Source organism: Pongo pygmaeus, chromosome 22, assembly GCF_028885625.2.
Source record: "Pongo pygmaeus isolate AG05252 chromosome 22, NHGRI_mPonPyg2-v2.0_pri, whole genome shotgun sequence".
In the NCBI taxonomy this organism is placed as follows: Eukaryota; Metazoa; Chordata; class Mammalia; order Primates; family Hominidae; genus Pongo; species Pongo pygmaeus.
In genome coordinates, this window is record NC_072395.2 from 26725703 (window position 1) to 26749696 (window position 23994).

Below are 23994 nucleotides of genomic sequence, written 5' to 3' on the forward strand. Positions count from 1 at the left end.
AATTAAGGCAGAAATAAATAAGTTCTCTGAAATCAATGAGAACAAAGACAAAACATACCAGAATATCTGGGACACAGCTAAAGCAGTGTTTACAGGGAAATTTACAGCGCTAAATGCCAACAGGAGAAAGCAGGAAAGATCTAAAATCGACACCCTGACATCACAATTAAAATAACTGGAGAAGAAAGAACAAACAAATTCAAAAGCTAGCAGAAGACAAGAAATAACTAAGATCAGAGCAGAACTGAAGGAGATAGAGACACAAAAAACCCTTCAAAAAAATCAATGAATCCAGGAGCTGGTTTTTTGAAAAGATTAACAAAATAGATAGACCACTAGCCAGACTAATAAAGAAGAAAAGAGAGAAGAATCAAATAGATGCAATAAAAAATGATAAAGGTAATATCATGACTGATCCCACAGAAATACAAAGTACCATCATAGAATACTATAAACACCTCCACGCAAATAAAGTAGAAAATCTAGAAGAAATGGATAAATTCCTGGACACATACACCCTCCCAAGACAAAACCAGGAAGACGTAAAATCCCTGAATAGACCAATAACAGGCACAAGACAAGGATGCCCTCTCTCACCACTCCTATTCAACATAGTATTGGAGGTTCTGGCCAGAGCAATCAGTCAAGAGAAAGAAAGAAAGGGTATCAAATAGGAAGAGAAGAAGTCAAATTGTCTCTGTTTACAGAATACGTGATTTTATATTTAGAAAACCCCATCGTCTCAGCCCCAAAACTCCTTAAGCTGATAAGCAACTTCAACAAAGTCTCGGGATACAAAATCAATGTGCACAAATCACAAGCATTCCTATACACCAATAATAGACAAAGAGAAAGCCAAATCATGAGCAACTCTCATTCACAATTGCTACAGAGTGAATAAAATACCTAGGAATACAAATTACAAGGCATGTGAAGGACCTCTTCAAGGAGAACTATAAACCATTGCTCAAGGAAATAATAGAAGATACAAACAAATGGAAAAATATTCCATGCTCATGGATAGGAAGAATCAATATCGTGAAAATGGCCATACTGCCCAAGGTAATTTATAGATTCAATGCTATTCCCATCAAACTACCATTGACTTTCTTCATAGAATTAGAAAAAAATTCTTTAAATTTCATATGGAACCAAAAAAGAGCCCATATAGCCAAGACAATCCTAAGGAAAAAGAACAAAGCTGGAGGCATCACGCTACCTGACTTCAAACTATACTACAAGGCCACAGTAACCAAAACAGCATATAAAGACCATGGAACAGAACAGAGTCCTCAGAAATAACACCACATATCTACAACCGTCTGATCTTTGACAAACCTGACAAACACAAGCAATGGGGAAAGGATTTCCTACTTAAGAAAAGGTGTTGGGAAAACTGGTTAGCCATATGCAGAAAGCTGAAACTGGACCCCTTCCTTACACCTTATACAAAAATCAACTCAAGTTGGATTAAAGACTTAAACATAAGACCTAAAGCCATAAAAACCCTAGAAGAAAACCTAGGCAATACAATTCAGGACATAGGCATGGGCAAGGACTTCATCAGTAAAACACCAAAAGCAATGTCAACAAAAGCCAAAATTGACAAATGGCATCTAGTAAGAAAGAAAGAAGGAAGGAAGGAAGGAAGGGAGGAAGAAAGGAAGGAAGGAAGGAAGAAAGAAAGAAAGAGAGAAAGAGAGAAAGAGAGAGAGAGGGAGGGAGGAAGGAAGGGAGGAAGAAAGGAAGGAAGGAAGAAAGAAAGAGAGAGAGAAAGGGAGAGAGAGGGAGGGTGGAAGGAAGGAAGGGAAGAAAGAAAGAGAAAGAAAAAAGAAGGAAGGAAGGAAAGAAAAAGCAAGGAAGGAAAAGAAAGAGAGAGAAAGGAAGGAAGAAAGAAGGGAAGAAAGGAAGGAAGGAGGGAAAGAAGGAAGGAAGGGAGGGAGCGAGGGAGGGAAGGATGGAGAGAGGGAGGGAAGGGGGAGGGAGAAAAGAATACTTTGGTAAGATCACCTCAGGTCCAATATGTCATATTTTTATCAACACAACCCAGAGTGAAGCCCACTTTTTAAAGAATACACTAAATTTTTCAAATAAGAAATTTCAAACAACTAAATAAATCACATTTTATCTCATGTTTGAGAAGCCTATTATAATTTTTCCAATTACTTGGCTATACTAGTTTATTATTTTCTATTCTCCCTTTCATTTTTTATCTGCTTTACTGTTTGGTAAGATAATATTACATAAAGAGAGTTTTCCTGACTTTTCAATCTAAATTTCTGTTTTTTTCGAATTCTCCAATCATTTCCAATTAGTGCAGAATTAAGATAGATTAAGGATTGGGGCTAGGCGTGCTGGCTTATGCCTGTAATCCCAACGCTTTGGGAGTCCAAGGCAGGCAGATCACTTGAGGTCACCAGCCTGGCCTACATGGGGAAACCCCATCTCTACTAAAAATACAAAAATTAGCCAGGTGCGGTGGCGTTTGCCTGTAGTCCCAGCTAATCCGGAGGCTGAAGCAGGAGAATCGCTTTAATCTGGGAAGCAGAGGTTGCAATGAGCCGAGATTGTGCCACTGCATTCCAGCCTGGTGACAGAGTGAGACTCTGACCCCCCTCCACCGACCCCCGCTCCACACACAAAAGAGTAAGGATTGGAAGATACAAGCTGTCAGGAGCTTTTCAACAAATACAGGCTCTCTGTAACGGGATCTACTAAAATAGAATACAATAAGTCTTCCTCATGAAAAGGCTCATGGGAAAACTGTCTAGCTGCCTATCAGGGTATGTTGAAAAGAAGGAGTAGAGGGGTTGAATAATTTCTGAAAAATTTTCCCCTCAAAGTTTAAGAATTAGAGTTAGTTTAATGACATTATTTTTCTAGCAGAACTAAAATATTTATTTCAAACTGTTTCCACATTTTTTTCTAAATTTATATTATGCCTATTAATTACTTTCTTAAATCTCTATCACTGTCTTCCCTGAATAAAATAAACTGGAAATCTTACTTTACTACCTAGGCTGCCCCCTTTTGTCTTTCATGCGCAGCACTGAATCACTTTTGTATTCCCATATGTACGCCACACTTTGCAATTTTGGGCTTAGCTCAGAGACAATGGTTTCAATATGATGATTTTACATATTTTTTACAAAATATGTAAATGGATATTGTGCCAATTTTCCTGAGAATTTCTCAAGGACAGAACAAGACTCATGTTTAAAATTTCTCTACCAGGATTAAATAATTTCTCTTTTAAAAGACTCAAATAAAGCCTGTTATTCAAAACAAAGTGCCTAGAACCAAATGCAAGGTATTTTTTTGTGAAAAAACAATGAATAACATTTTTGTTTGAAAAAGCAATACCTTTCTATATAATATCCAATAAATTATTGGTTTTTGTTAGTTATATCTAATTAGGAAGGCTTAATTCCCTTTTAACAGTTGGATTTCATAGCATTTTATGTCCAGCTACATTAAGAATTAATTTTTTGGCTTGGCACCAATGCTAAATTTGCTTATCCAAATAGAAGCCATGCCAACAGCTTGAAGGATGATGACAGTAATTAACCCAAATCATATACCAGGAGCTATTCCAATGAAAGTGTCTGTTAAATAGTGTATCTTTGATGCTGAGGCTGATCCTACAAAGGACATGCACTGCAACCTCCCACAGAATGTTTCTGGATACTAGTGCCAGAGATAGGAAGGGAAGAACTACCAGGCTGTCCAAATAAGGCATTTCTTTTTCTGAAAAATACAATGGAAATCATGAAGAAATGGGGGTTTCTCATAATCTGCTGAGAGGTGTGTACATCAGTTCAGCATTTCTAGAGGTCAGTTTAATAGTAGATACATGAAATGACTTGTAATTGATCATGTCGCATGTTATCGTGTATGGGAATTTAGTAGAAGAGGCAATAAAAGATGTAGGAAAAGAATGATCATTATAGCAATAAAGTACAAAAAAACTACAACCAGTATAAGCATTGACTTTGTTAAATAAATCATATAATGGTAAAATGATAAAGTATTATGTTATATTATAAAATATAATGGTGTTATAGAAGAATATGTTTTTTATAAATTGAGTTACAAATGTGTAATTTTCTTAAAAAAGTATGAGCTGGTTATAGAGCAACATTATCAATATTATTAATATTGACAATAATATTAATAATTACAATATTGACACATATCAGTATAAGATAAGAGCAATAGTAATACAAGATATATCTTATACACATTATATAATATAACGTAATATAATATAAGAGCAACATTAACAATATTATCATACCACACACAAAGAGAGGCAAGACTACTGAAATATTCACAAGCGTGTTACCACAGATTGTCTCTGAAACGTAGGATTGTAAATCTTTTCTTCTCCTTCTTTTCCTCTTCTCCCTCCTTTATCCTTTTCCTCCTCCTTCTCCTCCTCCTCCTTTCTTCTCACTTTTCTTCTTGCTGTTTGTTATTTTCTAAATATTTATCCAATAATATGATTCCAGAAATATTTAGAAGATGAAATTGACAAATACTTGGTGAACAGATGGAAATGTCCCATGATCAAGACAGAGGAAGTGTTGTGGCTCCTTGCAAAGCCAGAGAAAACATTAGGGAAGATAGGAAAATAACTGGCTCAGTTAAGGTTGTGTATGATAGAAACAAGCAAAGAAATAAAGTAGATGTCAAGAAAGCATTTGACACATGTATCTGGAGCTCAGGGAAAAGCTGTGGACTGGAGATACCGATTTGAAAGTCATCCGCAAAGAAGCAGGTTATTGAAAGTATGGGAGTAGATGAGATTGCTCAGGAGAGTGTGAAGCATACAAAGGAAATAATTCCTAGAACTGAGCCCAAGGAAACATAAACATTGGAGGGAAGACAGAGAAAGGAACCTAAAGAGAAACTAACGGAGGGCCAGAAAGGTGGAAAGAATACAAAAGTACAGTGGTGAAAGGAAGTGAAGAAGGAGCCCTTTAAACAAGTGAGTGGTCAACAATATTAAACGTGATGAAGAGTTTAAGTGAAATAACTTTCAAAGTGTCTAATAGACACAGCAATAAGTAGTTTACTAGCACTCTTGATGGAAACAATTTCAACCAGGTGCCAAAAACTTTAAGGAGGAAAATGTGGTTTGACAGAAAAATATTTGGCTACAAAAGGGCAGCAAAAAGTAGGATGGTAACTGAATAAGGATAATAACTGTTGTTGTTGTTACTGTTGTTGTTGTTGTTTTGTGATGGTTTTAAAATGAGAAGAATGTGTTGTTCTCTGTCAGCTGATGAGAAGGAGTCGGTAGAAAGGAAGAAGGTGAAGATTAGAAAAGAGAACAACTCTGTTTTTCAGACTTGACTTAAGATAAGATCCCTTTCTATCATTTGTTTAAAAGATAGATTTCTAGAGAAGAAGTCTTATAACCTGTATTTTTAACTATCTGTGTTTGTTATAGGAGAGAATTGGGAAAGGCTGGGTGGAATGCAATAAATGTAAAGGTTTGGTGACTGACTTCCCTGTCTTCTGTTTCCTCCATGAAGTGGGATATGAGTCCCCTTCTGAGAGTCATGCAAGGATTTCTACGCACTATTAAGAACCCAGGTAGAAAGAAGATGTTAAGTGATGGTAGAACCAGTTTTCAGGGTTGCCTGATTTTTTGAAACAGCACTTCACAGAAGTCGATGTGACCAGGATTGACATGCAAGTTCTAAGAGACAGGTTAGAACTCACCTTTTCTTCATAGAAGAAAAGCAGGGAATGGGGGTTCAAAAATATTACCAAAGTTTGCATGAAATGATAGTCATGGAGAATGCAGGGAAAAGAGAGAGAATATAGGTTTCCCTGGGACTAAGGAATTCTCTAGAAGTTGCATAGTCAATGCTAAAACCAGGTAAATCACAGATAAAGCAGGATCATTGATTATCCAAGAGAGCAAAGATGATAGAAGGCTAGATTTGGGAATCTAAGTAAAATAAAAATCAAATGTAGTGAGAATAACTGAATTTAAAACTTATAAATAGAAGAGGTTATGATCAGAGATTGAAATATTTAGAGTTGGGTTTTCAGAGATGGGTTAGTTCTAAGTAATAAGATTCATGGTTTAAGGTCATGAAAGTTGATGGCCAAAGTGTGGTGCACATGCAGGACCTGGAGCTATGAAGATCATGAAGCTGGAAAAGAGACTAAGTTTAATACAGTTTTTCATGTAATCTATGACATTACCCAGGGTGGTGGCAGAACAAAATGAGAAGAGTAACCTTGATGTTAGTTCATCTTCTGACATACTAAGAAGTGAATAGATGCCAGTCTAGGCCAGGATAAGAAGCGACAGAGTATGGTACAGCCAGATGGCATTAGTTTAAATGCTCTAAAGACTTGATTCAAGTTTAAGGGATAATTATTCAGGAGAAGCAGTTAAAAATAGACCACATGCCCTGGCCCTAAATTATGTGGGATATGGTAGAATGAACAGTCTCCCTTTGGTAAGACCAAAAAGATGCAAAGTTATTATCAGGGAAAACCAAGTTGCTGTTAGGGTAAGGGAGTAGAGAAAGATGCAACAAAATGGTTAAGGATGTATAATTTTCTTATGTTAGTTTCATGTAAAACCTAAAAAGCAAACATTGTCTTGCTTTATCAGGCCCTCACTGGATCAAGGAAAACAGCTCTCAATGAAAAAAGAAAAGATCCCTGTTGGTGGGGTAAGCACCAGAAGAACTAATGTTATTTGCTATTAACCACCTAAACATAAAAGTTTACCTTGCATTATTGATAAATACTATAGATTTCTCATTTAATTTGAGGAGAATTGCTATATAATAGTTTGAGGAAGTTGAATGAAATGGAATTGTTGGTGATTAGTTAGGATTACACGTTATTTAGTTATGTATATTCTTTTTCACTAATGATAGCAACTAACATTAATTGAGATTTTAAGGGTTCAGTACTGTGCTTGACACTCTACATATACTTATATGGTGACTACTGTTATTCTAATTAACAGGTGATTCATCTGAGTATTACAGGTGTTAGTGACTTGACCAAGATCACAAAGCTTAGGAAACGTCAGAATAGGGTTTAAATTGAGGTGTGACTTTAAAGTACATCTTTGAAATCCTATATCTTACTATGTATTTAATTGATGCTAATCAGAAACTATCAATAAGGAAACTTATTCACAAATGGCATGTCATGTTCCGGTATCTCTTGGTAATCTAATTTTATATCAATTTTGCCTTTAGGTGAAATTCTCCATCATTCTGCAGTACCTCCAAGCCTTTGGCTGGCTCTGGGTGTGGCTGACTGTGGTCACTTACTTAGGGCAGAATTTGGTGAGCATTGGACAGAATCTATGGCTTAGTGCATGGGCAAAAGAAGCAAAAAACATGAATGAGTTCACAGAATGGAAGCAAAGAAGAAGCAATAAACTTAGTATCTATGGATTACTGGGATTAATAAAAGGTAAAAGAAAGTGCATAGCTGCTTCTCCTTTCTTTTTCTGACCTAATTGATTCAAACACAAACATATGACATCATGTTATTTCAAATAAAATCTGGGCCATAATTTTCAAATATTTGGGGATAATTCAAATGCATATGTTTCCACTTTACCATATTTGAGAGAATAATCCAAAACTTATGGTGTCATCTACATGGCTCACATTAAATATTACACATAGTTATTTAATCTTGAAAATAATTATTTAAAAAGGTGCTGTTGTCCTCATTTTACAGCTGAGGAAACTGAGGCTTTTATGTAAAGTCATGAAAGATTCATAAATGGCCACTCTCTGTATATGTGAAGGTTGGGGGTGATATGAAGATAAATCGGTGTCTATTAAGGGGTTTAAAGCCTAGTAAGCCTAGGTCAGGTATACAATCAAACTACATGATCAGCATTAAACACTATAAGATAGTGAAAGAAAACACTGTGAGAATTCAGAGCAAGGGGAGGCTGTATTGGGTTGCCATATTAATGTGATTTCTAAGGAGTACTTGACAATTGAAGGGGGACTAAAAGGATGAATAGAAGTTTATCAGCTTGAGATCACAGAGAAGGAGAGAAAGTCATAGAGGCAGATAGACAGGTGTGAGTAAAGACAGGGATGGGGAGGTAAGAAGGGATTTGGCAAGAGTGAGGGTGCCAGTTTGAGTGGTCTTCAGGTTATTGGTAGAGAAAAGTAGGGGAGCTAAAGGTGAGAAGGAAGATTGGAGATATGTCAGAGATGATCATTGGGAAGGCAAGTGGAGAATTTTGGAAAATTGATGAAGGAAGTGACATAGTTGGATTTGTATTTCAAACAATAAATTAGCAGTGATAATAAAAAGATGGGTTTTTATTGGAGGGACTAAAGTCAGAAAGACTAGAATGAAGCAGGCGTTGGTAGGAAAAGAATAATCAAGTGTATTTGGGAGTCCAGATGAAAGGTAGTCTAGTGTAGAAAGATCTCCTATCTGATCCATGGCTGTGTCACCCAAAATAACCAATAGGTAAGAAGCAGAAGAGAACTGAATAAATACCAAATGAATGAATGAATACTGAATGAAGAATGAATGAATGGCCAGAGAGCTACAATGGAATTGGATAAAAGGGATGAATAGGAAAGACATTACAGTGAAAAACCTAAGAATTGTCCATTTGAGGGTGAGTCAGGAAAGGGCATTCATTAGTCAATCATGCTTTCGAGGTTTAGGTTGGATAACTGGGATAGCAATGATGACAAAAATAAGGAAAACAGGAAACCAGGAAAAAAAATAGGAAACCACTAATTAAACCAGAGCCTTAATTAGTGAAGGACAGAAATGGTGAGTTCATTGTTGGACACATTTAATGGGAAATGTTGATGAATTTTTCTATTTTTTTTTCTCCAGTTGGCAGACTAAAAATGCACATCCATAAGTCTGGAAATTAGGTTTCTTTATCTGTAAAATGAGGGGCTTAAACTGGATGATTTCTACATTTCTGTCACATTCTAACATTCTAGAGCTCTTAGTTCTATTTACACTTGGAATTATTCTGTAGAGATAATCAGTGAACCCACAGGAGTAGATACGATCACCATGAATGAGGAATAAGAGCTAGGAGAGTGAATGACAGATTCTTGAGGGGTGTCCACATAGAGCCAATTAGTGGACTAACTTCACAGAAATTGAACAGAGATAAGTTCCTTGTCAGATGATCAGAGGGAGAGAAGGAGATAGAACAACAGCCACAATGATGTGAATGCTTGCTCCACGTCTGGAAATCAGGCATGTTTTCATTGTTGAAGTTGAAACAAATGAAAATGCCTGTATTTGACTTGTTCTGACCCACAAAAATGGCAATTTCATATGGCTTAAGCTAACACAGTAGTTTATTTAGAATGTTTCCTAATGAGGGAGCTCTGACACTCTTTACTTAAACTTTGTTACTTATGGTTTCAGTTTTATCACTTGTAAAGAATAGATATTGTTTCCTTGATTACATCAGATATGTGCAGTGCATACTTCAAGAGTGCAACAAATGTTAGCTATTATTTAACAATAGAAAAGATAAGTAATTATGACAAAGCCCTATGACTGGTAATTTTTGGAGCCAGATTTGCATTCATGTCCAGCTTACTCCCAAGACAATGTTCTTAAAAACTAAATTGGCATTTACATGGACAGTAATGAGATATTCTACAAGCACCAGGTTCTATTTCAATAGGTTTGGGAAACTGAGTTCCTCCATGAATCTGAAATCTTTTTCTTTCCTTCATTAAAGGTTTTGAGATATTCTACAATAAAATGACCTGTTTAATTCTGTTTAACACAATGTTCTTCAAATTTATTTGACCGTGATTTTTTTTCCTTGTGTTGCTCATTAATATCTTGGAGCAACCTGTGTTCCACAGAATATACTTTGAGAAATTCCAAACCATGAGCATTGCCTTCCAAGAAACAGAAAAGTATGATGTAACAAAGGCAAAAAAAAAAAAAAAATAGTGTTTGAAGTAAATTCTCAGTCGTTATGTTACATATCTATTAAAAACAAAGAAAATTAAGAAATGATTCCTGATTATAGTCAAGGAAACATGATAAAGAGAGAAATGGAGAAAGAATATAGATTGTAGTTAATTAAATAATTGTTTGGAAAATTCAAAAGTATAGTATAACTAAAGGGAAGTTTTTTTAGAGATAATTTCTTGTGTTTGTATCAAGAGAAACACCTAGAGTGAGACTGGTAGTAATTCAAATAAGAAAATAATAGAGCCATCTATGTGGAAGTTGTCATAGCTTCAGATTCATATCCATATGGGAAAACAGAGAGAGATGCATGATTTTGGTAATGGAAAAGTCAGATAAAACAAAAACTATGAAACTTAGAACCTTGCTTCTCTTTTCTCCTCTCTTATCTTATTTTTACTCTCTGGCCATAGGACTGCTTGTAACTGTCTCCATTTAAAAATAGGCAGATATTATGAGACAGATTTATGTTTGTTCTGTCATTTTGTTAACATTCACTGGGAAAAGAGATGTTCATAATGAAAATGAGATATAAGAATTATCTGGAGTATGGAAGAACAGGACTTTACAATTTCTTTGCTTTTGAATCAGTGAGAGTCAGATTTATTGACTTGCAGTTTGCAACTCTGTGAGGAAGATATAGATGTAGAGGTCTCAAATTATAGCAAGAGAAACATCCATATTTACATGAATCTCCATATCTCTGCATGTCACATATATATATGAAGGCTAAATTCACACCAATTCAGTGAAATTATGTTACAGCTTTAGAGTAGATGCAATAACCTTTGAAGAACATTTTAAGTGAGTAAATAGCATTTCTATAACATATAAAGTATGCAATTTTAGTGTCCATAATATTACTTATGTAAAGTCTTAATTTTAATTAACTGTCAGTAAATATAGAAAGATTTTATAACCAAAGAAACAGATTATGAACAGTTTTATCATAAAGATTTTTTTCCTGATTGGCTTTTGTTTAGAGTGGTCTGCAGTTGTTAGAATATTAATCTTCCCTGATTTATTGCTTCTTCACATTTTTTACATTTAAAAAGTTTTTAATTTTTAAGGCTTATTAAGTACAATTGCAAATTATGTTTCCATAAGTAAGGTGAGCCTAGAAATAAAAATCTATAATTTCTGGCTTTTTTTTTTTTGGCAGAACTCAGCTCTTATGGAACCTGATTTAATTGAGAGCAGGCTGTATTCACTGACATCATCATAGCTCATTTATATTTTTTATTTTTTGGAAATTTAAACCATAAACAGCACTTTTACATGTTAATACTAGAGGCCCACTACAAAAAATATAGAAGGCTAGCATTCAAACAAAACTGGAGAACTGAGGCTGAAAATGCTACATCCGTATTTTATGACACTAATAAAGATCTTACCTCATTTTTAAAAAAAGAAATTGCCCTGAATAGATTTTTTTCCCTGAGTCTCAGCTATTTACTTCAAATTTCTAGGATACTTGACACATCTCTAATGTATCGTGTTTTATGTCTCACTCTTGGGAACTTCCTTTCTCCGATCCAATGTGTAAAATATAGGCACCTTATTTTCAAAGTGTGATGATTAAGGAGCACACTGCTGCTTCCAGTTTAAGAGGGCTAAGTGGTTCATTTACTTTACTTACCTCACTAAATTCCACTGAAAGGACAGTGAATAAATATAAAAGGAAAGGTGTCAGGAGACTTCAGAGTAATACATTTCTATATACGGGAATATATATGGGACGGAAAGTGAAGGATAGAAGAAAACCTGTAGCCAGGAACAGATACTGGAGAAGCTGGAACAGAAGAGGGAGATGTTCAGTTGAGCCACGGAAAAACACTAAACTTATGTTCACAGGTACAGAGAGAAGAATTGAGTTTCATGGAAGTAATCAAAGTAATTCATTAGAACATTGTTCTGATGGCCCATCAGCCTCTTTTAGAACAACACTGCTACCACCACCAATGTATACAGCCACTGTGATAGTAACAGTATGATGAAAACTAGAAAGCTGATGTCTAAAGAGGAGATTAGGGTTTCTAGCATGTGTGGCATACATAGAAGGAAGCCTCCTTATTGTGGCTTTTGGAGAGGCTCAGTCAACGTGACTTGCATCCCAATATGAAGCCTTTCAGGGTCATACCTTCCCACTTAAGCAGAACTTGAAGCAAACTCTTCCATTCAGGGGAGAGAAATGTTGGGGGAAATTAACGTATGCAACGGCAGAAGAAAGCCACATCAGGTACCTATATTGATTAACCATGTCTTTGTCTCATATTTTTAAACTGATAATGCCCATCCAGGCAATACATTTCACTCAAACCAACAGCATAAATAAAAGTCAACAAATACAGCAGTCAGGCCCAGAAGTAAAACAATATTTGGAATACAGTTAGACCTTCAAAATGTCTAATTACTGCTTTCAGAGATTCAAAATATTGCATCCAGGAAGTCAATGTGGAATGTGCTAAAATAAGTTCAGCCTGAGAACAAGAAAGCTCTTGAAAACATTTAAAGAATTTTAAAAGGTTGTACAAATGTAACATAAGTTACAAGAAATTATCCCAAATGTACAACATTATAAACAGAGATGGAAAATGAAAGATAAGAAAAAATTACAGGTACAGTTCAAGAAGTTTAACATGTATATAAAAAGAGTTTCAGTAAATGGGGAAAAAATACTAAGTACATAATATTTTTAAAAAATACTTCCTGGCTGGGCGTGGTGGCTCACGTCTGTAATTCCAGCACTTTTGGGAGGCCGAAGCGGGTGGATCCCGAGGTCAGGAGATAGAGACCAGCCTAGCCAACATGGTGAAACCTTGTCTCTACTAAATATACAAAAAATTAGCCGGGCGTGGTGACGGGCGCCTGTAGTCCCAGAATCGGGAGGCTGAGGCAGGAGAATGGCGTGAATCCGGGAGGCGGAGCTTGCAGTGAGCTGAGATCGCGTCACTGCACTCCAGCCTGGGCGACAGAGCGAGACTCCGTCTCAAAAAAAAAAAAATAATAATAATAAAATAAAAAATAAAAAACGAAAAACTTCCCATACTGAAGAATAGAAATGCCTGTTTCAGCAACCAGTCTAGTTTAGAGCAGGAAGACTGAGAGTCCCAAGGGAGTAGTTTATGTTGCAGAAGGCTGGTGCTAAATAAGATTAAAGAAACAGTAGGATATTTGATGAGTTTGAGTGTATTCAGAAGAGACTTTTGGCTATTGAAGTGCTTGGGAATAAATTAGCCCTAGTTACACAGAAAATTAAGCATACAGAAAAATAGTGACACAAGCTACATATTTGGTGACCTTCATGAGCAATATATGTTTATTGAAAATAGGGAAGTATGGGAGGAATGGAGGAAAATAATAGAACACACTTAAGACTGAGAAAGCTAATAGCCATATGATATATTATTTAAAAATATAAGGAAATTAGTTAAAAGAATGTAAGGTAGTGAGAAGCAACTAGTTCTGTTTTGTTTTGTTTTGTCTTAAACATGATACCTGCAAAGGAACAAGGATCATATTGGCAACACACTTTTATTAGCAGTTTTGTATACTAGAGTGCAACGGAGCAGTTGTGTATCTGTTAAGACTCAAGAGCAAACTGGCTTAAGTAACATTGACACCCAAAGGTAAAATGCCCAGGCATCAATTTTTAAACACACTTGATCCAGAGGTTCAAATAAAGTGTTCACAACTCTCTTAATTTTGCAGATCTACTTATTTTGTGCTGGTTGGTTTTGTTCCCAGGCTTCACATATTGATGGAAATGTGTCTTTCAAAGAACTTTCTTCTATTTCTATGTGTTCTAACAACTGTTTTTCAGCTTCTTCCACTAAAGCTACAAGTTTACCTGATAAGTAGCTAATGAAGGAACAACTCTCCCATCAACCACTTCTCAGGAGCTTAGCACACCAAAAGAATTGTAGCCCTCACTCATTTTATGTGTCCACTGTGGGTCAGGAAAGGGACTCTGCTTATCCTAGGGACTCCAGCTGAGGAAATGAGCCAAGCACCATTTTAAATGCTGGCAGGCACTGTGCAAAGGGAATAGGACTGACACCAGCAATTAAATGTTCTAACTCAGAAGAGTCATATATCATTTCTCTTATAATTCATGGTTCAAAACTATTCATTTGGGTCTATCAACCAAAAGGGGGCCAGAAAGTTCAACTCTACTATGTACCAAGAAGCTGGGAGAATGGAAATATTTGGCTAAAAGCACTGGTAACTAACATATTGTCCCACAGAACATCATAAAGGTAATAGGTTGCTAAACTTCTGTGCATTAGATCGACTTTTTATCTTCTGTACATTTCTGTGTGGAACCTATGACCACAAATGGGAGCATTCTGCTGTAGTAGCATGGCAAAACATCAGAAATGTGTATTTATTTCACATACATCATATATTATGTTTATATTTATTTTAGTCTACAATTACACATTTTAGGTATAATATTTGGGTTTTCAGTTAAAATAAATATAAACAGTTTTTATAATTAATCTTTTTACAGCAATCTTTTGAAAGCTAAAACACAAATTTCCTTATATTGTTAATGTAACTGTGATAACTATGTGTGTTTAGGTCTCTTTGTCTGCTCTGGAGCCTACGTAATCACTAGAGGATCCCTGGCTGCCTCTCGAACCATGTATGTTCAACTGTTGAATAATGTACTGCACCTCCCCATCCAGTTTTTTGAAACAAATTCCACAGGCCAGATCATCAGTCGTTTCACCAAGGTAAGGAAAGACACACCTTATTAAATAGCATACATAAAAGCGACCCATATTTAGTAACTTGTATTCTCACTTGTACAAAATATTATGTGTTTTATATGGATTTCATTGTTAAATATATTTCTAAGCCTTAGGATGTATGTAACTGATGTACAACAGAGTCACATTTTGTACATATAATTAAAATAACACTTGAAAAAGTACTTAAAGAATCCAGGAAACACACGTGCTTTGAGATGCACCACTCTAATTCTTACACACATCGAGTTTGAGAATCACTGCTTTAGGCTAAGAAGGGAAAGAAAATGTAAGTTGGCCAGGCACGGTGGCTCACGTCTGTAATCCCAGCACTTTGGGAGTCCGAGGCGGGCGGATCACATGAGGTCTGAAGTTCAGACCAGCCTGACCAACATGGAGAAACCCTGTCTCTACTAAAAATACAAAATTAGCCGGGTGTGGTGGCACATGCCTGTAATCCCAGCTACTCAGGAGGCTGAGGCAGGAGAATCACTTGAACCTGGGAGGCGGAGGTTGTGGTGAGCCGAGATTGCGCCACTGCACTCCAGCCTGGGCAACAAGAGTGAAACTCCATTGAAAGGAAGAAAGGAAGGAAGGAAGGAAGGAAGAAAGAAAGGGAAGAAAGAAAGAAAGAAAGGAAGGAAGGAGAGAAAGAGAGAAAGGAAAGAGAGAGAGAGAAAGAAAGAGAGAGAGAAAAAGGAAGGAGAGAGAAAGAAGAAAAAAAGAAAGAGAAAGAGAGAGAGAAAGAAAGAAAAAGAAAGAAGGAAAGAAAGAGAGAGAAAGGAAGGAGAGAAAGAAAGAGAAAGAGAGAGAGAGAGAAAGAAAAAGAAAGAAGGAAAGAAAAGAGAAAGAGAAAGGAAGGAGAGAGAAAGAAAGAAACAAAGAAAGAAAAAGAAAAGAGAAAGAAAGTCAATGTGGAGATATCTAGATTTTAAAAACATCCTGCCTTTAAGAAAACATAACATCACTTATGGTGAATGGGGAATGAGTTGAGATTTTCAGAGTGTCTCTGCTTATCTGTAGGAGTTTTCTCATTGTGTCTACTATAAAATGCTTCTAATAGAACTGTCCAATAAAGATAAAATGCAAGCCACGTATGTGATTTTAAATTTCCTGATAGCCATAATAAAGAAGTAAAATAAAACACAATGGAAAGAATTAATTGTGATAATACATTTTATTTAACACAGTATATCCAAAACATTATTCCCAACTGTAATATAAAATTATTGATTAAACTTTATACTTTTTTGTACAAAGTATTTTAAATCTGGTTTTTATCATGTGCTTATAGCATATCTCAATTTGCAATAGCCACATTCCAAGTGTTCAGTAGTCACATATTGCTAGTGGTCCCTATATTAAGATGCACAAGTCCATAACCTCAAAGTGTATTAACACATTTCTATGTATATTTAAAAACATGGTGGGTGTGTAAAGGGAAGTGGAGATAAAACACAAAAACATAAATGAAAGCACCTAACATAATAAATTTCTAAGGTAATATTAAATCTTGCTTAATCGTACCAATGTACATACTGCTTTTTGAAAAATTATAGAAGAGTTTGATCACCACCATTCTGTTTCTCCCAGAGAACATTTCTGACTACAACCCTACTGATTTCTTGTCATTTTTTTATAGTAAAATTTCAAATGATTGAGTCTTAAGCAGATGGGAGTATGGGCAGGTAAATTCAAAATAGGAAATTCCATGTGAATACGATACTGTTACACTGTTTGGTATATGAAATAGCCAGAGAACTCCCCAAAGAGGGTAGAATTAACAAAATTTCATCTCTGTTTTTTATATCAGTTTTGTCCTGAACTGAGTAGTTCATCCAGTCAAGGTTCAGAGTCTTAGTGTTCCCTGGCATCTCTCAGGTCATACCTTGTACCACAAACAGATTAAGTTATATGCAACAAAGTGTAAAACAGGCTGGGTGTGGTGGCTCACACCTGTAATCCCAACACTTTGGGAGGCAGAGGCAGGTGGATCACCGAGACCAGCCTGGTCAACATGACGAAACCCCACCACTACTAAAAATGTAAAAACTACCTGGGCATGGTGGCTCATGACTGTGTAATCCTAGATACGTGGCAGGCTGAGGTACGAGAATTGCTTGAACCTGGGAGGCAGAGGTTTGCAGTGAGCCGATATCGCACCACTGTACTCCAGCTTGGGTGACACAGCGAGACTTTCTCTCAAAAAAAAAAAAAAGTACAAATCAATGCATGACCTTCCCATTGTCCTTCTCTCGTTCCTATTGGCCACTCCATCTTTCAGTTCATAATTTTATAAATGAAGATTATTTTGTTTTCCTGCCTCTTCTGATATGAATAGGATCCAGTTACCCAGGAAGGCCACTGAACATGTTCTTAGTTGATAACAATGCCCCAAGAGCGATTTAAAAATTTTGAGTCATAAATAATGGTAGCCCACTGCCCCAAATACTGGAATTAAAAAAAAAAAACAGCTATTGAATTATGGACTGTTTTTTTGTTTTTGTTTTTGCTTTTTTGATCAAAGTCTGACTTTAATTGTATAATTAATTGCCATGTAGTGGTCACTGGGAAATATAAATTGCTTGATGATAAGTATCTTGAAATTAGAACAGCCTTTTAATTGTTATAGTTGACCACAGGGGAAAAATATATGGGGATGAGCAAAGATCATGTAGTTAGATTTATTTATGAAATCAATAGATTGTCATACCTGGGTAAACATTTTTAATTTTGCCATTGAATAATATATTTCTTCTTTCTCTCATTTTAAACTGTAAAAAGTTAAAAATAAAGTGATCTAATATCAAATTTTTCAGGACATATTTGTAATTGATATGCGTTTGCATTACTATTTACGGCTGTGGGTGAATTGTACGTTGGATGTTATTGGAACAGTTTTGGTCATTGTGGGAGCTTTGCCCCTCTTCATTCTGGGGATTATTCCCTTAGTGTTCTTCTATTTCTCTATACAAGTAAGTGCATACATTTTTTATTTGTATTAATAACTTATAAGTTCACAATCAAATATAGTTTCAGACCCACTTAAACCTCCTCTTTGTCCAGGTTCTCTAAGAAGCAGAGTCCAAGAAACGAATAGATGTACTAGAGATTTACTGGGGGAAATGCCTGTAAAAGATAAAGGAGAGGGAGCAGAAGAAGGCTGGGCTGAGCAAGCCCTCAGACAGCGACTCAGGCTGAATCCCTGTGAGGGAGAAAAGGAAAGAAGATGGTTTGGGTAACAAGGGTCTTGGACTACAGGACAGTTCTACAACAGGTTCAACAGGAAGTTCTCAATCACAGTTGCCCGTTGGAGGGTCTCATGTGCACTTTCTGCCAGTACTCAGTCATTGGCTGGCCTCTATGCTAATACAGCAGTGGATCCATCAGTGCAGTCGCAGGGGCTGTCAGTCAGCTACGCTCCTGCAGCAGGAGAGCTGGGGCCTGCATTTTTATGCCCACCACAAAATGTGTATGTTGTAATTTTAGCAGAAAATTAATTTCCCTGCATATCCAAGAGAGAAGCAGGTACTGCCTTTTTGTCCTGTTTTTTCAGACATCACCTGTCTCTTCCAGACAAACAATTGCTGGAAGAGCTAAATATGTTTCTCATGATACTTACATGATATCTTCATACTAAAATGGGATCATCCAATTTAAACTGCAAAATTATGTTACTGTAAGGCTTCAGTGGAAAACAAAATTTCTTAGCATTTTTTTCTTCAGCAATCAAACAAAGCAATTTTATTAAACAATGAAAAGAATCAATTAAAATGGAGGTCTTTATTATCTTTATTATTTTACAAGAAACCATGACACCTTTTGGTTTAAAAAAAGTTTATAGCTTCATACAGAAATGACTCACATAAAAGAAATTTCTCCAGCTCGCTCCTACACTGTGACATAAAATTTCTTTTCATATTCACAGATTTATACACCTTATTTCTGTTCCCATAAGTTTTTTTGACACTTATACCAAGGTACTAGTCAAACATGCAAGAACTATAAATAGATGAATTTTTCAAATGTATGATATCAAGAGATTATTATTATAAAACATTTTAAACATCTTTTTACATTGCCTTTATCAAAGTATGTGCAATTTTTTATTACAGGCTTAATCCACAAATAAAGAGTGAAATTTAAAGACAGTTGCAGAAATAACTATTTCCCATTGATTTTATTTATCTTGGCAATAAGGACTTCACTAAAAGATGAAATATGTTTAAGTAAACAGAAAAACAAAAGTAGATTATAGGTGTAAATGGAGCTCAGACTGAATCCTAGATAATGAATGTATATTTTTCCACTCCATATTTTAGTTGATTCTCCTCAAATATGCAATCTACTATGAAAATGTAATCCTTACCTTTGTTGGAGATTTTAAATGAAGTATAAAATACAGAGAAAATTACCTATTATTTCTAAATTTTCAGTGAAATTCCTATATTAACATAATATTTATTCCAAAGCATGATTTCTTTATCCTGATTGTCAGTTTTAACTGATAACATACAAGGTAAAATCAATGCTGAAGCACATTTTAAATATAGAAGTATCAGGCTCTTTTCACAAAAAGATTCTTAGAATTTAATGCTTTTCAAAAACCCAAGTTTTAAAATTCATGTTAGAGTTTAGTCTGCTTAAGCCAGACTACAAATGATTTTCTCATTTCCATACCTATACTCCATTATTCTTCCTACTTCACATCTTTTCCCTGTTCTTTCTGTCTGTCCCGATCTTACTTGACATTGATGGCCTAGGTCATTTTCCATTTTCTGTGTGGAGCATTCTCTATCACAATAGTGCAAAAAGAACTGACTCCTTATCTACTATTCTAATATCTACTATTATGGATTTATTACACTGTTGGCATATACTGATGGTATAATAAATCCAGAATATATGAAAATGTAAGTGCTCTGGGGGCAGAGACTATGTTTTATATATATTGTAAAAATCTAGAAAAAAAGCACTCATGTGGCAAATGAAATTTTATGTGTTGGTCTCCTGTCTGGTAAACTATAACAGAGTTATCAGGAGTAAAAAGGAGCCTAGAAATCATGTCTCATTAGGGGGAGTAATATAGGATGAGGTCTGAATTTGGATGCAGGAACTTGGAGTTCTAGTCATCTTCCTTACTTGTCTGCCTGGGACCTCATTTCCCTTTCCAGGCTCTATTTCTTTCCCCTGTGAAATAAAAGGTTTGATTTGTATGTGTGCTATGTAAAGTGTAGTTCCTGGACCCATGGGCCATAGCCCAGACCTATTGGGTCAGAATGTCCCAAGGTAGGGCCCAGAAACCTGCCTTTCAACAAACCCTTCAGGCAGGTGATTCTTACTAAAGTATGAGAAGCACTGATCTAGATAAAATTGCTTAAACCAGATTCCCCAGAGAGTTGCATGAAAGAACTCCATGGATTCTACAATTCACTGAAAATTTATCAGAAGCTCCAAGTGTGTATGCATATTTACATTTGTCTAGGGAAAGCATTTTACCCTTATTTATCTACTCACATGGTCTGTGACCCCAATAACATATTCCCTAATCTAGGCAATCTCTTAAATCCCTTTACAGCCTCAGAATGCCACAGTCCTCTGTATTCTTCAGAGCACTTAGCATAGAGTAGAGTTCAGTTGTAGACCACCAGGCTGTATGTAACCTGAGATACGTTTTTGTTTAGCTTGCTCAGTGTTTTTACCAAATGTAGACATTTTAAAATCAGGGATTTTACATAAAATTCCAGATTTAAAATTTTCCTGGAAATTGTACACGACCTCATAACTCTTGATTTTCATTTCCAGTTGGTAGCAATTTTCTGGGGCTAATTAATAATCCGGTGAATACAGGGCATGCTCCATCCAGCTCCCCACAGTCCTACCTATCCTAATTGTCCTCAACTTCAAGCCAAGGGGAAATAAACAACTTATAATTGTGACTGTAGTGGAAATTTTTGAAGAAAAAAATAAAAAATATTATTTTTCTGTTATTATGTTTAAATAGAAAATATCATTGTGCATTTGGTCTGCTTCCCTCATTCAATGATTTAACTGTTCGGTCACATTTTCAACATGTAACATAGAGCTTTCTTCACAGTAGGTACTCAGTAATGGTCATTTGAGAGCATTGTCAAAGTGAAATTTTGCCCAATTATGTTCTTGTTGTGCTGTCCAGAATTGGTGCTTTTTTTTTTTTTTTTTTTTCCTGAGACAGGGTCTCACTCTGTTACCCAAGCTGGAGTGCAGTAGCATATGATGTTGTATGCTACTGATGCAGTAGCATATGAGCATATGTAGCAGCTCACTGCAACATCTGCTTCCCAGGTTCAAGCGATTCTCCTGCCTCAGTCTCCTGTGAGACCACAGGCAGTCACCACCACAGCAGGCTAATTTTTGCATTTCTGGTAGAAATGGGGATTCACTATGTCGTCCAGGCTGGTCTTGAATGCCTGAACTCCAGTGATCTGCCTGCCTCGGCCTCCTGAAGTGCTGGGATTACAGGCATGAGCCACTGCTCTCAGCCTCAGAATTTGGGCTTTTTACCATTACAAGGGCACATGAGTTTCCTAAGGCTTCTGTAACAAAGTGCTACCAACTGGGTGGCTTAAAACAACAGAAATGTATTCTCACACAATTTTTAAAAATCTGTTTATTTTATTTTATTTTTATGAGACAGGGCCTGAATCTGTTACCCAGGCTGTAGTGTAGTGGCATGATCATAGCTCACTGCAGTCTCAACCTCCTGGGCTCAAGTGTCAAGTGATCCTCCCACCTCAGCCTCTCGAGTAGCTAGGCCCACAAGCATGCACCACCACATCTGGATAATATATATATGTTTTGCTTTTTGTAAAAACAAGGTCTTCATATATATATACGTGTATATATATATACATATATACACGTATATATACACGTATATATATACATATATACACGTATATATACACGTATATATATATATATGTATATTTATTTATTTATTTATTTATATAACTTTTTGTAAAAACAAGGTCTTCCTACATTGCCCAGGCTGGTCTCAAACTCCTGGGCTCTAGCAACCCTCCTGTCTTGGCCTCCCAAAGTGTTGGCATTATAAGCCTGGGCACCACGCTTCGCCTCTCTCACAGTTCTAAAAGCCGGAAGTCTAAAATCAATATATAGACAGAGTTGATTCCTTCTGGAGGCTTTGAGGGAAAATCTCTTTCATGCTCCTCTCCTAGCTTCTGCTGGCTGTCAACAATCCTGATATTTTCGTTGGCTTCTAAACACATCACTTCAATCTCTGCCACTGGCAGAGATGGTGTTTTCCCTGTGTCTATTTCTTCTTTTTTGTCTCTTATAAGGATAGTCAACATTGGATTTAGGGTCCACCCTACATCCAGGGTGATGTCATCTTGAGATCCTTAACTTAATTACATGTGTAAAGATACTATTTCTGAATAAGGTCACATTCACAGATGCGGGGGGTTAGGACTTGTATCTGACTTTTGGGGCGTCACTCTTTAAATCACGACACAAGGGTCTTGTAGTTTTTGAACTATTGAAGCAATTTCTGCTACATCTTTCTGACTGCTTATTTCTGTCTTCTGATTAGAGATACTATATGGCAAGCTCTCGGCAAATCCGGAGGCTGACAGAAGCATCCCGTTCTCCTGTCATTTCCCACTTTAGTGAGACTTTATCAGGAGTGTCCACCATCAGAGCATTTGGACATGAACAGAGGTTTATCCAGCAATACAAAGAGGTGGTGAATGAAAACTTGGTCTGTTTCTACAATAATGTAATTTGCAACGGGTAAGTCCCATCAATACCTAGCCTAGAATTAATCTCTTCTTAGACATCTTGCTCACTGACTTCTAAACAGAGGATTTTGAAATGGCATTTCATCCAAGTTTTAGAAGTATGTATTAATCAGACAAATATTTTCCAGTATTTAATGTACATTTAAATTGAATTATATCTATTTATATTCACATGAAAGGTACATACTATTTAATATGAAAAAGTGCTTTTAGAATTACTCATGACATAATTCTACATTGTGTTTTATATTTTTAGAATATATTTCATTTTGTATACACTGGTTTGTAAAATTTTTGAATTTGAAGTTATAGTCTCACATAAAGGAGAAAAATGAAATACTAAATAGCAGTTGAGCACATTTCAATTTTTAAAGACTACTTTTACCATATTAAAAAGTATATACAATTGGAAAGGGAATTGATTTTCCAATAGGATTTAAAAAATGCAATACATCATTATAGCTGGTGTTATTTTGCTTTTAAATTCAGATCAAGTTTTAAGGCAAAGTTCTGCAAAAGTAAAATGCATTTTCTTGCAGATGAATTCTTTAAGTTATCATGTGATGATCCTATGTTTGATTGAGTTCCAAGTAAGTCGGGGAGAAAAAAGAAAGCAGCTATGCTGTTTATGTCTCAGTTTCCCAGAGGAGAGGGTTAGTACTAAATGCATGAAAACTTTTTCATCTCAGTTACTCAGGAATATATTCCATCTATCACAGGTGGCTGTCTGTTAGACTTGAATTTCTTGGCAACTTAATGGTGCTTTTCGCTGCACTGCTTGCTATGCTGGCTGGCAATTGTACAGATTCAGCAATAGTTGGTTTGTCTGTATCCTATGCCCTAAATGTAAGTAATAATGATTTTGGTGGTATATGGTATGTTTATAATCCTATTAATTAAACACTCTTCTTCTTTGCTTGTCTGATTTATATATTATATTAACTAAGTAATGAGAGACAAATCTGGATTGCCCTGGAGGCTCATTTCCTTCTCTATCTTGTTAGTAGCAGGAAGCTAGCTCAGCAATTCTAAGTTAACTTATAGGAAGAACAGGCTGATACTCAAGGCTGAGTGCTAAAAGACCAGGAAACTCCTGCTATTCTGTAGTTACTCAGAAGTTTCCTGCTCTTCTGTCCTAGTGGATTTATCGAATATTACAAGGGTAGGGTCCCTCTCCAACACAGCTGGTGTATCTAATTTGCTCAGCCTAAGCAAGAAGATAATTCTCTAGGGAGAATATATTTGCTGTTTCTCTTCGGCTTGTAAGTTTTTCCCTAATAAACCCTATTTGATATTACACTGCAATGCACTAGTGGTAGGATGCATGCCCCCTTTGTAAAATAGCAAATGCCCTAAACTGCTTCCACATTATGTAGAAGATAAGTCTAGGTGATGGTGTTATATACTGTTGGTCCAATATCCAAAAACCTTGAGCCAGTTGCATTTCAGAA

At 36.0% G+C, this 23994-nt stretch overlaps 1 protein-coding gene across 1 annotated transcript in view; it reads left to right on the forward strand.

Annotated features, from left to right (window-relative positions):
• Window positions 1–23994, forward strand: part of LOC129022711 (multidrug resistance-associated protein 1-like) — a 92914-nt gene that overhangs the window by 60440 nt on the left and 8480 nt on the right. Inside the window, exons 17-22 of the mRNA XM_054468971.2 lie at window positions 6641–6701; window positions 7242–7461; window positions 14572–14726; window positions 17561–17716; window positions 22336–22535; window positions 23263–23389. Of these exons, the coding sequence (XP_054324946.2) occupies window positions 6641–6701; window positions 7242–7461; window positions 14572–14726; window positions 17561–17716; window positions 22336–22535; window positions 23263–23389 (919 nt within the window). The remainder of the gene's footprint in view (window positions 1–6640; window positions 6702–7241; window positions 7462–14571; window positions 14727–17560; window positions 17717–22335; window positions 22536–23262; window positions 23390–23994) is intronic.